Source organism: Garra rufa, chromosome 18 (genome assembly GCF_049309525.1).
Source record: "Garra rufa chromosome 18, GarRuf1.0, whole genome shotgun sequence".
NCBI classification, from domain to species: Eukaryota; Metazoa; Chordata; class Actinopteri; order Cypriniformes; family Cyprinidae; genus Garra; species Garra rufa.
This window is the reverse complement of record NC_133378.1, coordinates 27,350,382-27,365,197: the sequence shown is the minus strand read 5'-3', so window position 1 is coordinate 27,365,197 and position 14,816 is coordinate 27,350,382. Positions and strand designations below refer to the sequence as shown.

The 14,816-nt window shown below is 34.5% G+C and overlaps 1 protein-coding gene across 1 annotated transcript in view; it reads right to left on the bottom strand.

The window, feature by feature from the left end:
- l1cama (L1 cell adhesion molecule, paralog a) overlaps window positions 1-11,862 on the bottom strand; it is a 29,854-nt gene extending 17,992 nt beyond the window's left edge. The window contains exons 1-6 of the mRNA XM_073822844.1: window positions 11,627-11,862; window positions 10,097-10,111; window positions 7,771-7,873; window positions 4,817-5,010; window positions 2,146-2,268; window positions 1,860-2,030 (exon numbers count right to left, since the gene is read on the bottom strand). Coding sequence (XP_073678945.1) covers window positions 1,860-2,030; window positions 2,146-2,268; window positions 4,817-5,010; window positions 7,771-7,873; window positions 10,097-10,111; window positions 11,627-11,750 — 730 coding nt within the window. The 5' untranslated portion in view covers window positions 11,751-11,862. The remainder of the gene's footprint in view (window positions 1-1,859; window positions 2,031-2,145; window positions 2,269-4,816; window positions 5,011-7,770; window positions 7,874-10,096; window positions 10,112-11,626) is intronic.
- Between the last annotated feature and the right edge of the window lie 2,954 nt (window positions 11,863-14,816).

Here is a 14,816-nt window from a genome sequence, read left to right as displayed (position 1 = left end):
GGACAGACCATAGAAACAATGGATGGATGGATAGACAGACCAAAGAAACAATGGATGGATGGATAGACAGAACAAAAGAAATGATGGATGGGTGATCAATGGATGGACAGAAAAAAGAAACAATGGATGGATGCACAGAACAAAGAAACAATGGATGGATGGATGGATGGGTGGATGGACAGAACAAAAGAAATGATGGATGGATGGATGAATGGACAACAAAAGAAAGATGGATGGATGGATGGAAATAACAAAGGAATGATGGATGGATGAATGGATGGATGGATGATGGATGGACAGACCAAAGAAACAATGGATGGATGGATAGACAGAACAAAAGAAATGATGGATGGATGGACAGATGGATACAGCAAAGAAATGATGGATGGGTGATCAATGGATGGACAGAAAAAAGAAACAATGGATGGATGCACAGAACAAAGAAACAATGGATGGATGGATGGATGGATGGACGGACGGACGGACGGATGGATGGATAGATGGATGGATGGATAGATGGATGGACAGAACAAAAGAAATGATGGATGGATGAATGGATGGACAACAAAAGAAAGATGGATGGATGGATGGACAGACCAAAGAAACAATGGATGAATGGATGGACAGAACAAAGAAATGTTGGATGGATGGATGGATGGATGGAACAAAGAAACAATGGATGAATAAATGGATGAACAAAGAAATTATAAATGGATGGATTGACAGACAAAGTAAATAATGGATGGATGGATGGAAGGAAGGACAGAACAAACTAAATGTATGGATGGATGGATGGATGGATGGATGGATTGATGGACAAAACAAAAGAAATGGCTGGATGGATGGATGGATGGACAGATAGATGGAGGAATGGATGGAAAGACGAAACAAACTAATTATATGTATGGAAGGACTGATATAAAGAACAAAATAAACAATGGATGGATGGATAGATGAATGCATAAATGAATGGATGGACAGAAAGACAGAAGAAACAAAACGTATGAATGGATAAATGCATTAATGGATAAATTGGCTGATGGACAGAACAAAAGAAACAACGGATAAATGGATAGATCATGGATGGATGGACATATGGAACAAAAATAAATGATGGATGGATGAACAGACAAAAGAAATGGATGGATGGAAGGAAGGAAAGAAGGAATGACAGAACAAACAAAATGGTTGGATGGACAGAAAATAAAAATGGATGGATGATGGATGGACAGAACAAAAGAAACAATGGATGAATGGACAGATGAATCGATGGATGGACAGAAAAAACAAAATAAATGGATGAATAGATGGACTGATGGACAGAACAAACAATGGATAGACAGATGGATGGAAGGAAGGAAGGAAGAACAGAAAAAATTGATGGATAGATGAATGGATAGATGGACAGAACTAAAGAAACGATGGATGGATGGATAGATGGACAGAAAAACAAATAGGTGGATGAAAGGATGGATAGACAGGTTGAAAAAATGGATGCAATGGGAAATAAGTAACGCTCTTTATGATAATTTTTAATATAGCATATTGAAACAGCATAAAATGATTTATATGACCAGGAAAATGATTTTAAATTCTTTGTGAATATCCCATATTTTGTCCATCCCTAGACAGGTCATTTTCTTGCACTCTGCAATCTGTTCTGTTAGTCTATGTATATATATGCTAGACAAACATCTTTGGTTGCTGACTCAGTGTTTTGCACCATTGGCATTGCATCTTAAGACTGTGTTATTTAAAAAATAACTCAACGCCTTGCTCTCTCCTGTTCAAGCCAAAAGTTTTTAAGGAGAAGCAAAGGTTAGTCAAGGACACTCAGCATCCTCTGTTTTGATGCTTACAGGGGACAACAGTGAGTTTGATGGGCTCTTTGAGCACGATGATGCGCGCGCTGGGGAACTGAGTGTTGCAGGTGTAGTCGTCCCGACTGTCTGCCGCAGTCACATGAGAGAAGTACAAGTTTCCATCGCGACCCTGAATCACACGCTCGTTTTGCTGAATGTGCCGCAGCTCTAAGAGAAAAAGATGTAGTTATAGAAGCATATATATATATATATATATATATATAAATGCTGCTGAGACATGGTTCATGTTTAAGAGGATAAACTAGGTTAAAACCAGACTAACTCTTGTCCATCCAGTGGATGACCGGAGCCACAGTGCTGTTAGGAGGATTACAGGGAAGCACCACACTTTCTCCTTCCTCCACCTTTTTCGACACCTTCTTCTCCTTCTGGAGAGTGGGAGTGTCTGCAAGAGAACAGAGGATTAACTCAAATTACACTACCATTTAATAGTTTGGGATTGGTAAGATTTTTAATGTTCAGTAAATATACAGTAATTAAAATAACAATTTCTATTTCATATATTTAAAAATTTACTTTATTCCTGTGATGGCAAAACTGAATTTTCAGCGTTCCATTACTCCAATGTCACATGATCCTTCAGAAATCATTCTAATATGCTGATTTGGTGCTCAAGAAACATTTATTATTTTTATCAATACTGGATTTTATCAATTTTATCAATAATCGCATCTAAAATAAAAGTTATCTAAATTACATATAAATATGAATAGAAATAAATAAATATAGAGCTGTCATAAATTAAATCCAAAATAAAATTGATGGTCTAAATTACATATAAATAGTAATAATAAATAAATACATATAGGGCTGTCAAGCGATTAGTCATGATTAATCACATCCAAAATAAAAGTAATGATCTAAATTACACATAAATATTAATTATTAAATAAATAGGACTCTCAAGCAATTAATCACAAATAATCGCATCCAAAATAAAAGTGATCTAAATTACATATAAATATTAATAGAAATAAATAAATATAGAGCTGTCATAAATTAAATCCAAAATAAAATTTATGGTCTAAATTACATATAAATAGTAATAAAAACAAATAAATAAATATAGGGCTGTCAATTACATATAAATAAATAAATAAATATTTATTTTGGTTGTCAAGGGATTAATCATATCCAAAATAAAAGTAATGATCTAAATTACATATAAATTTTAATAAAAACAAATAAATAATTATAGAGCTGTAAAGCAATTAATCACAATTAATCACATCCAAAATAAAAAGGGATGATCTAAATTACATATAAATATAAATTAATAAAATAGGACTGTCAAGCGATTAATCGCGGTTAATTGCATCCAAAATAAAAGTGACGGTCTAAATGACATATAAATAAATAAATACATATTTATTTATTTATTTGGGCTGTCAAGCAATTAATTGCATTTAAAATAAAAGTAATGATTTAAATTACATATAAATGTTAATAAATCAATATATAGCTGTCTAGTGATTAATCACAATTAATCACATCCAAAATAAAACTGATGGTCTAAATTACCATATTTATATATTTAAATATTTATATATTTAAATATTTATTATTTATTTATTTACTTGGGCTGTCAAGCGATTCATCCAAAATAAAAGTAATGATCTAAATAACAATAAATAAATAAATATAGAGCTGTCAAGCGATTAATCACAAATAATCGCATCCAAAGTAAAAGCAATGATCTAAATTACATATAAATATTAATAAAAATAAATAAATAAATATAGAGCTGTGATTAATCACATCCAAAATAAAAGTGATGATCCAAATTGCATATAAATATTAATTAATTAATTAAATAGGACTGTCAAGCCATTAATCATGATTAATCGCATTCAAAATAAAAGTAATGGTCTAAATTACATATAAATAAATTTAAACCTAAAAATGAATACATATATAAAACTTAAATGAAAATGAAAATAAAAAAGAAAACAAACAATTCTGAAATATTAATAAAATCTAAAATAATAACTCAATGATGTTAAAATAACACTGCAACACTGATTTAAAACAGAAATCTTCTGAAACATTAAAATGTATTTGTTTACACTTTTGATCAATTTAATGTATTAATTTCTTAAAAAAACTGAACAAAAACTTTTTTCTGACCCTAAACTTTCACTCTCGGTTGTATGTGAGGAAGATTTAAATCACAGTTCACAATACAATTTTAGATACATTCTATCCTTGTGAGAAACTGGAGTGTGCTAATTAGCTAGCGAGTAATTATCCACAGCACAGCTGACAACACAAGCGAACACCAGAATGCAATTAAAAACTACATAACTAGCCCAACATTATTCAGAAGATGCCTCGGCTTGTCATGATGCGAAATAGGTGTGTGATGACGCACATATTAATGTGGCCAGCCCAGCTGCGTGTGGAGTTCATAATATGTGGGCTATTGTTAGCCTCGCTCATGCTGAGTACTCTCACTTCCTGCACATATTAATCCCACGAGTGGTCGTCCCTGCTGACACACTTACACGACTCACACTGGTTTCTGAGGTAACCGTTGTCAGGGAAACTGGCAGAGAGGTCGGGATCGAGTAAAGGAGACAGGTAGATTGCTAGATAGCTAGTCAAAACAATAGTTTTGTTGTGGTTTTTACGCACAAAGTGCCGCTCACTGTTGTGTTTGATAGCTAATTGGGATGTGATCAGGGTTTTTATGCGTTCTGGAATTCTTCAAACCGCTAGTGTGACTGGCACACACAATGAGCTGTAATTTTCCTCTAAATGTCATTTTGTGCGTATGACACAACAGGGGGCAGGGGGCTTGATTTTGGGCTGTTATCTGCTGCGTGCCAGATTCTCTCTACGGAAAACTCGCTGCATGTGGTAACGTCAGGGATATCAAACAGGCAATCATAAGTGTGTCGCTTTATAACGCTGCAGTAATGAGAGCGACTTACTTTCGGTGACGATGCGAGCCTCGCTAGACACCGCCGTGCCAAGATCGTTGGAAGCGTAGCAGTTATATCTGCCCTGGTACTGGTGGATTGGTCCATCTTTGGCTGTCAATGAAAAGGTCCCAGAGTCTCTGGACACGGAGAGTTCAGGGTCTTTAGAGGGGTCAAACTCCACACCATCTTTCACCCAGCGAAACCTAGTAACAATAGAGATGAGAAATAAATTATAAACATACAATACAACGTTCCTCAAAGGATTTTGTCATGAATTACTCATCTTAATGTCTTTCCAAACCCGTAAGATCTTTGTGCATCTTCAGAACACAAATTAAGATATTATTGGTGAAATCCAAGAGCTTTCTCCCTCAAAATGTTGATTTTTGGGTGAACTGTCCCTCTAAATTAAATAGGATTAACCAATCCTATTTAAGATTAATAATATATTATCGCTAAAAACAGTTCAACAGTTTTAAAGCAATTAATACTACTATTAAAGGGGTCATCGGATGCCCATTTTCCACAAGTTCATATGATTCTTTTCTTAATGAAAAGTCTCTAATATACTTTGGTTAAAAATTCCCAATAGTAGTGTAAAAAAAACACCCTTTTACCTTGTCAAAATCAGCTCTGAAAAATTTCAGCTCATTTTAAGACATGGCTCTGCTCGAGCTCTGCTCGCCCCGCCCCTCTCTGCTGAGGGATTAGGATCTGTAATGTTTACTTTAGCCGCATTTAGCGCATTTAGCTGCATTTAGCCGCGTTTATCGGCGAAACTTGCCAACAAGCACATTATTAAGAAAGGCCATTTGCAAAGATGCATGAAAAACCCTTATACACACTTCTGCTGTGGGTGAAGCTGCATCACGAATGATTCACACGAAGATAGATGCATATGTAGATCGCGATTGGCGCTTTCCATTTAAAAACGAAAGTAACGCTAATCCTCTGCGTCTTCAGCGGCTCAGACGTCGGTAGTAAATGACTACTGCTATGTTCATTATTACATCCAACAGCACAACACCTCAATCGCTCAATTAGAGTCTTCCTCTGCACCTGAGTCGACACTACTATCTTATCTACTACTTATCTACTTGTAAATAAACTACCGGTGCTTTTTCTGAGTTCTCAATGTCTCGTTTTAAATGTCAGGGCCCTTGGAAGTCTACCAATGAAGTGTGGAGCTACTTTGTGCCTCGTAAATGGCGTGAAACAGTGATTTATTTACATGGCTATTCCGATGCCCTGTTGACTCTCACTGACAACCTGTTGTGAGCATCGGCTAACTGACCCCAGATTTCGGACAGCTGGACACAAACCGAGATGAGATATGCAAGGTACGTTCACACTCGGTATCATGATTCAATACACTTCAGGTCACACTGGAGTTTTCCTTTAAAGAAGTCTTTTCTGCTCACCAAGCCTGCATTTATTTGATCCAAAATACAGTAAAAAAAATGTTTACTATTTAAAATAACTGTTTTCTATTTGAATACATTTTAAAATGTAATTTATTCTTGTGGTTTCAAAGCTGAATTTTTAGCATCATTACTCCAGCCACATGATCCTTCAGAAATCATTCTAATATTCTGATTTACTGCTCAAAAACATTTATTATTATTATTATTATGTTGAAAACAATGTGTTGAGTAAATTTTATTTAAGGTTTTTTTGATGAATAGAAAGTTCCGAAGCATTTATCTGAAATATAAATCTTTTGTAACATTATAATTGCCTTTATCACCACTTTTGATCAATTTAAAACATCCTTTCTAAATAAAAATATTAATTTCTATAATTTCTGTCCAAAAAATAAATAAATTAATAAAAATAAAATTCAGATAAATGCTGATCTTTGGATCTTTTTATTTTAAAATAATGTACTCAACTGTTAATTATTGATAATAACAATAATCAAAAAATGTCTCTTGAACAGCAAATCAGCATATTAGAATGATTTCTGAAGATTAGGTGAGACTGAAAACTGGAGAAATGGCTGCTGAAAATTCTGTTTTGCCATCTCAAGAATACATTGGATTTTAAAATATATTCAAATAGAAAAGTTATTTTAAATAGCAAATATATTTCAAAATTTTACTGTTTGCTATACTTTGGATCACATAAATGCAGGCTTAGTGAGCAGAAAAGACATCCTTAAAAAACATTAAAAATCTTACTGTTAAAACTTTTGACTGGTAGTGTATATATCCAATGAAATAGCTTCATGAATGTAATTCTGAAAATATTCTGGCAGGCCTGTCCTTTTCTATTATAGATAAAATGGGGGGGGGAAACTAAAATTACAAATCAACAAACATTTTAAACTTTAGAAATGTTACATTTTATTTTTTAATGAATACATTAAATATCGATTTCTTCATTTTATTTATTTATTTATTATTTTAAACATTTATTTTTGGCATTTAGACAGGATAATAGAGCAGACAGGATAGAGAGGGGCAGGATTGAGAAGGTCCTCAAGCTGGAATTCGAACTCGGGACGTCGAGTTGGCATGCTGCCTACAAGCCTATCAGTGCTGACAATTTTTTTCATTTTATTTTTAAGAGGGACTTCTAGTCTTTTATAACATATCCACATTTTTCTTTAACACAGAAGTAGGCCTATGCATGATACTTCCGGTTCATTAGCCACTATAGGGAAATAATGAGAAGAAGTGTTGTAAACGGTAAAACTGTTTGCACTACAAACCAGTGTGTTCATAATTAAGATAATACATTAAAATAATATGGTAAGACACACCAACCTGCAATATCAAGCAGCAAAACAAACTGTTTTGCACAGCTAAAAACAGCTGGATGCGGATGAGACCAGAAGCCAAACTCATACAAATTCAATTTACGAATTTACGACTGTGCCCACACTTATGGGAAAAATAAGGTGGATTGGCTTCAAGTAAACTGTTATCAAATTATGCAACAGTGTTGCTATGGATACTAACGTGGGTGGGGGATTCCCAATTGCCTCACAGGTGAGCGTGATGTCATCTGCTGAAAAGGTGGTGACAGACTCCGGCTGGGCGGTAATCACAGGGGGGCTTTTCACTGTGGAGAGAGTTCACAATCACACACCAAACATTCAATTATCCAGTTACATTTCTGTGAGCTGTGAAGTTAGCAACGCGACACCCTAAAAATAGAACCAGACATCTATTTTCACAGAGCTATAATAACTGCAGCTCATTTGTTAGTCGCTTCAGATGTGGATAGGGATGGCATATTAGTCACAGTAGTTAAGCAGCCTTTCCGCTGACCTGCTGTAATCCCGGCACCAATATTCAAAACAACTTAATGATCCGCTGCGCCACTGCCTTCCGAAAAGTTTCCCACTAAACCTCAGCAATGTTCTGAAAGCAAGTGCCCCTGAATCTCAGCAAGGCACACACTCAATTAGTTCCAATCGGCATATGCAAGAAACCGAATATCGTGCATGTCATTAGAAACTCCCAAGTGAAAAGAGGGAAATGAAGAGCGTGCAGAGGTAATACATGGAGATTAGGTGAGCCTGAAATGTTCTCTAAGTGTCGGTTGTTTTACGGATGAGTGGCCTGTGAAAGCATTGGAGAGCAGGAAGAAACTGAGACTAGAAGAATGGATAAGAGAGTCAGACAGCGAGAGCATAAAGCATTAGTGATGTAATCTACGGACAGAGTCACTCAGGCTATAAACAAGTGCTTATACTAGACACAAAACAACACTGATGTCTGGGAATGAGCAGAGTGATCCGCACTATGCAGTTTAGACTTCAGAGTTTCACATGCACGACTAAAAGGACTAGCTGTTCAATTAGCTTTACGAATGGGTTTATGTGAATCTATTCGTCTGTATAAATCATATCTATCTGTCTATTGCTCTGTCCATCTGCCATCCATCCATCTATATAAATCGTATCTCTATCTGCCATCTATCTATCTATCTATCTATCTATCTATCTATCTATCTATCTATCTATCTATCTATCTATCTATCTATCTATCTATCTATCTATCTATCTATCCATCTATTTCTGTATGTCCATCTGTCATCAATCAGTCAATCCATCCATCATCTATATAAATCGCATCTATGTCTATCCCTGTCAATCTGCCATCCACCTATCTATCTATCTATCTATCTATCTATCTATCTATCTATCTATCTATCTATCTATCTATCTATCTATCTATCTATCTATCTATCTATCTATCTATCCATCTATTTCTGTATGTCCATCTGTCATCAATCAGTCAATCCATCCATCATCTATATAAATCGCATCTATGTCTATCCCTGTCAATCTGCCATCCACCTATCCACCTATCTATCTATCTATCTATCTATCTATCTATCTATCTATCTATCTATCTATCTATGTATCTATCTATCTATCTATCTATCTATCTATCTATCTATCTATCTATTTCTGTATGTCCATCTGTCATCAATCAGTCGATCCATCCATCATCTATATAAATGGTATCTATGTCTATCCCTGTCAATCTATCTATCTATCTATCTATCTATCTATCTATCTATCTATCTATCTATCTATCTATCTATCTATCTATCTATCTATCTATCTATCTATCTATCTATTTCTGTATGTCCATCTGTCATCAATCAGTCGATCCATCCATCATCTATATAAATGGTATCTATGTCTATCCCTGTCAATCTATCTATCTATCTATCTATCTATCTATCTATCTATCTATCTATCTATCTATCTATCTATCTATCTATCTATCTATCTATCTATCTATCTATCTATCTATCTATCTATCTATCTCTGTCTGTTTATCTGTCAACGATCCATCCATAAATCGTATCTATGTCTATCTCTATCTGCAATCCACCCATCCATCCATCCATATCTATGTGTCTAATCTCCATCCATTCATCCATCCATCTATATATCTGTATTCAGTTTTTATGGCAAGAACATTATGCATTTTCAGATGCACAAGAAAGAGGAAAAACTGCTTAAAAAAGACACTGTTTAAAGATTCATGCAATCCCTGGTGATGGACCATTAACCATTATAACTGGGAGGCACTGGGACGCACTTTTACGGAACATAATAATTCATTTTAAAAGACTCATGCCTTAATGCACCTTCGAATTCTGCACAATCATTCCCACACCTCTAAATATAACAAACAAATTTCTCAGCTGATCAGTTTTGGCTGTTGCTGCAGGCTGTCTTCCGTTATTGGAAAGAGTCCACGAAATTTTAGTGGAGTAGAGTTAGTGCATGCAAAAACTACAATACTTGCTAGAAATACTCACAGTCTCTTATTTTGTCTGTCCATTGAGCCAGCAGGGGGGGAAAAAGAAATCGTTTTAGATTATTACAAAGCACTCGACAATATTTATTCACAACACTCAGTTTTACCCACTTGAACACTTAGAAGCATGCACACACAAACACATAAACGGTACCTATATATTATTCCTAAATTAAGCTAATTACAACACCTTTCATCTAACCCAAACCTCTACAGACACCTTTGGCATTTTTAGATTTTAATTAAGACACTAATTGTCCATTTATTAACCTTTTTTTTCTAATGAGGATTAGAAGTTTAACTGTACTTGCAAGGACATTTCCAAAAATTTGACAAGTACTTGCACACAAACACATGTCTGTTCTTCTGTGTGAACTTTCCATTAACTTTGCTTTCTGTTTTCTAAAAATGTAAGTTTTTTTATCCTCTAACCCTCACAGAAACCATTTAGCATTTTTTGGATTTTCATTAAGACATTATCAAATGTTTTTGAGGCTGTTTTCCTTATGAGTTGGTTCAGTTTTTACTATCCTCATGAGGACATTCAGCTCCCACAGTGAAGACAAAACCTGACCTTCACACACAAATTGCATTAAGCCTTTTTTTTTAAATGAAACAAATGTTTGTGATGGTATGATTACACTGTTTGGAGGTGAAACAAAGAAAACACACGATGCCAGCTCAGACACCTGGACTGTAGATCAGCTGGCCAACAAGAGACACACTAGAGATAACAAGATGTTGGCAAAGCAGCACTAAAATAAACTCCCTATCTAGCTATTTTCCTTCCTTTGACTTCAACCATCCTTTTGCAAGACTGCTTGGCCCTGCAGTCCCAACAACTTAATAAGAAAACAAACATGCTGAATGCCTGAAAACTGCAACACGGGTCGTGAAACAGGAACAGAGCATTAGCACAGAGCATATGGGATGGACCCAGTCAGGCTGTGTTTGCTGGCTGAACATTTTAATGTTGGTGTGTTATTGATCTCATTGGTCACATCCATGTCCGCATTTTCATTTAAAGGTCACTAATTGAAAGTCAAGAGAAACCGTGACCTTTAATATAGGTGTAACTCTTCACTGACAAATCATTTTGTTGCATTTGCCGTTTTCATCATCTAGTCTTTCTCCTCTTGTTTTTGTGTGTGTGTGTTTGTAAGGCGGGAAAGAGAGATGCTCTGATACCCTGATACGTAGCTGCAATCTTAAATTGCAGATGTACAATAATAGCAACAAACCCAGTGCTGTTTATAGCTTTAGGAAGCTTGTAGCAGATGCTGTTTTTACAGTTCCTGCTCAGGTGGGTTTCAATCACTGCACGCTTGAATGTCCTTTCTAATCAGGCCTGTACTTGCTGCTCGAATCAATAGTATAATCAATTAAGCAATTAAACTCAGTTAAAACAGCTAATTCTGCACTTTTTAACTCATATAGACCATAACAATATGTCATAACAAATTTCACACAATACACAAAAGCACTCGCCACGCACATACATACTGAATGCAATGTAAACTCCTGTACTCACATTTGGATGGGATGTTGATGGTGGCATTCCCGGGCCTTGGAGCTACGGACAGCAGGAGGAGAGGGAGCAGGAGAGCAGCGCAACGCCCCCTGCTGCCCACCTGCTGTTGTGACGTGGCAGGCATTGCACCTGCTGACAGGCACAAACACTACGGGCACGAAAATCTGCGATTAGCCTAGTCAGAGAAGAGCAATCTTCACTGTTTCTTCTTCCTGTATGGTTCTCTCAGGTCCACACCCTCCTGATGCACACTCACTGCAAGAGAGGAGAGGGAGAGAGAGTGAGGGAGGGAGGGGCAGGAGGGAGAGACCCACGTGTGTACAGAAAAACCATTCAGACCTCCACATGGCCCAGGACAGAGGGAGCCAGAAAGATGAGAGACAAAGGACAGGGTAAGAGGACAAGGAAGAGAGAGGGGTGGAGTTGGGGGCACAGTAAAAAATAGAGGTGCATGATGTGTTGTGATCATACAGTAGAGCAAACAGGATAGCATGGCATTAGCAACACCAAGGTCATGGATTTGATTCCCTGGGAATGCATGGATTGATAAAAATGTAACCTTAAAGTCTTGTTATTAAGCATGTTTTATATATATATATATATATATATATATATATATATATATATATATATATATATAAACACCTTACTTCAGCCTATGTTTTCAAAGAGAGGTGTGTGGAAGCTTTCCAAACAGTTTGAAATTCAGGGTTTTCACCTCATATCAATCAGATCAGAAGTAACTAGTAACTAGCTACTTGAGTACTTTTTCCATCGCATACTTTTTTACTCTTACTCAAGTAACTATTAAGATTGTTACTTTTACTCATAATTGAGTAAATATTTCCATAAGTACTTGTACTTTTACTTGAGTACAGATTTTGGGTACTCTACCCACCTCTGATTAAAATTAATGAGTTAAATTAAAGTCTTACAAAATTGTTTTAGATTATTTAATAAAATAATAAATAATTATTAAAAACCATTTAAGTTTTTGGCGAAATGCATTCAAAATATTTGGCTTTGGCCAAGAATTTTCATTTCGGTGCATTCCCCAATTTATTTATTTACTTACTTACTTACTACTAATGTAAGTAATTAATATTTATAAATAGTTATTATACTATTACTACTCATAATATATCGCATATATTTACATTACTACTACTACTACTACTACTACTACTACTAATATTAATTATTATTATTATTATTACTCACTACTATCAGTATTTAATATTTATTATTACATTAATACTGATTCTATGTATATATATATATATATATATATATATATATACACACACACACACACACACACACACACACATCATAATTATTATTAGTAGTATAAGCAGCAGCATAATACTATAATAATGATATTTATTAATAATTTATATGACAATTATCATTTATTTATTTGTTTATAATAATACTAATAATAACTATTGGTATTACTGTATCTGCTACTTGTAGAGTAATATCAGAGCTTATACTCTATAAAAAGTGTTTTTAGGGGTGCATCAAAAATGTATTTAATATCATATAAATTATTTAGTTGAATTTAAAAGTCTTACAAAATTATGTAATATTATTTATGAAAATAATAAATAATTATTAAAAAGCATTTTTGGCTTTGGTTTCAGCAAAGTGCAACCAGAATTTTCAGTTTTGGCCTAGAATTTTCATTTCAGTGCATCCCTTACTTATTTATTTAGAACTTATATCAGTATTTAATATTTATAAATATTTATTATAATACTAATACTAGTAATAATTAATAATAATAATAATAATAATATTAATAATAATAATTAATTATTATTCACTACTATCAGTATTTAAAATTTATTCTAACATTAATACTATTTATTATATATTATAACTATTACTTTTAGTATAGATTTTCTGTGCATCCTTTATTTATTTATTACTTACTAATATCTGTATTTAATATTCATAAATATTTATTATAATATGGATACTCAAAATATATACTACTATTACTGATAATAATAATAATAATTATTATTATCATTATTCACTACTATCAGTATTTAATATTTATTCTTAAAGTAAAACTGATTTTATTGATTATATATATATATATATATATATATATATTACTATTAGTAGTAGCAGCATACTACTATAATGATATTTAAATGATCATTTATTTATTGTTTTTTATTAATAATAATAACAACAACTATTGGTATTATTCTATCTGATATTGGTAGAGTAATATCACAGCTTATCTTTTTTCCCTCATTTTTTTATTCTATATACTCTATAAAATGTTTATACTCAAAATCAATCATAACATAAAATACATTTTCTATATCAAGGCACTTCAGTATGGCCACTTATTCCTAAAAGACTCAATGCAGAAGATATAATAGACTCAATTGATATCAATACCAGACATAATTTTTATAGATAAAGTGACCACAAGTGCAAGCACATGGCAAAATGTCCTTATCGCAATCACAGATCCGCAGTCATCTCATAAAGCAATTTACTCAATGCATTTCCTCAGCAAGATCTCAGTAGACCGTAATGGTCAGGGTCATTAATACATAATGATGAATGGAGGCCGGTGTAAGATGGATCTAAAAAACTGTCTGTATCTTTTTGAGGAGCCTCTTTAAAAGAGACGATAAGCATCTATTAGAGCAGCTATCGCTCACGCCACAGGCTTATGAGATACTCTGCAGGAAGAGTTCTCCATCTGTACTTGGGTCTGCCAAATGACACCACAAAGACCTGCGTGTGTGGCTCCATTTATCAGCACCATCACTGGATCAAACAACCGTCTTTTTTATTCACAAGCCTTGATCACGCTACTGTACCGAAAGGAGCTCCCCGAGGACATGTGATAAAAACTTCAGAGAGACAATAAGGATGAAATGAAATAAGGAGCAAGAGGTGGATATTTTTGTTGGCTTGGGTGCAGCGTGTCTGACGGCAGCTGGCAGCTATGCATATCTTTAGCTGGGCACCGCTGTACCCTCCTGGTGCCAAACCCTGGAGCTGAGTGACCTTGGAGCAGAAGGAAAGGTTGAAGGAGGAGTAAAGCACAATCTTTCACTGTCCCACACCCTTGCACGCACACAAAGATAACCCTGCTGAAAAGACTGACTCAGACTAGCATGAATTTCCAAGCTGTTTTATGTAGGACTCTTGTGGT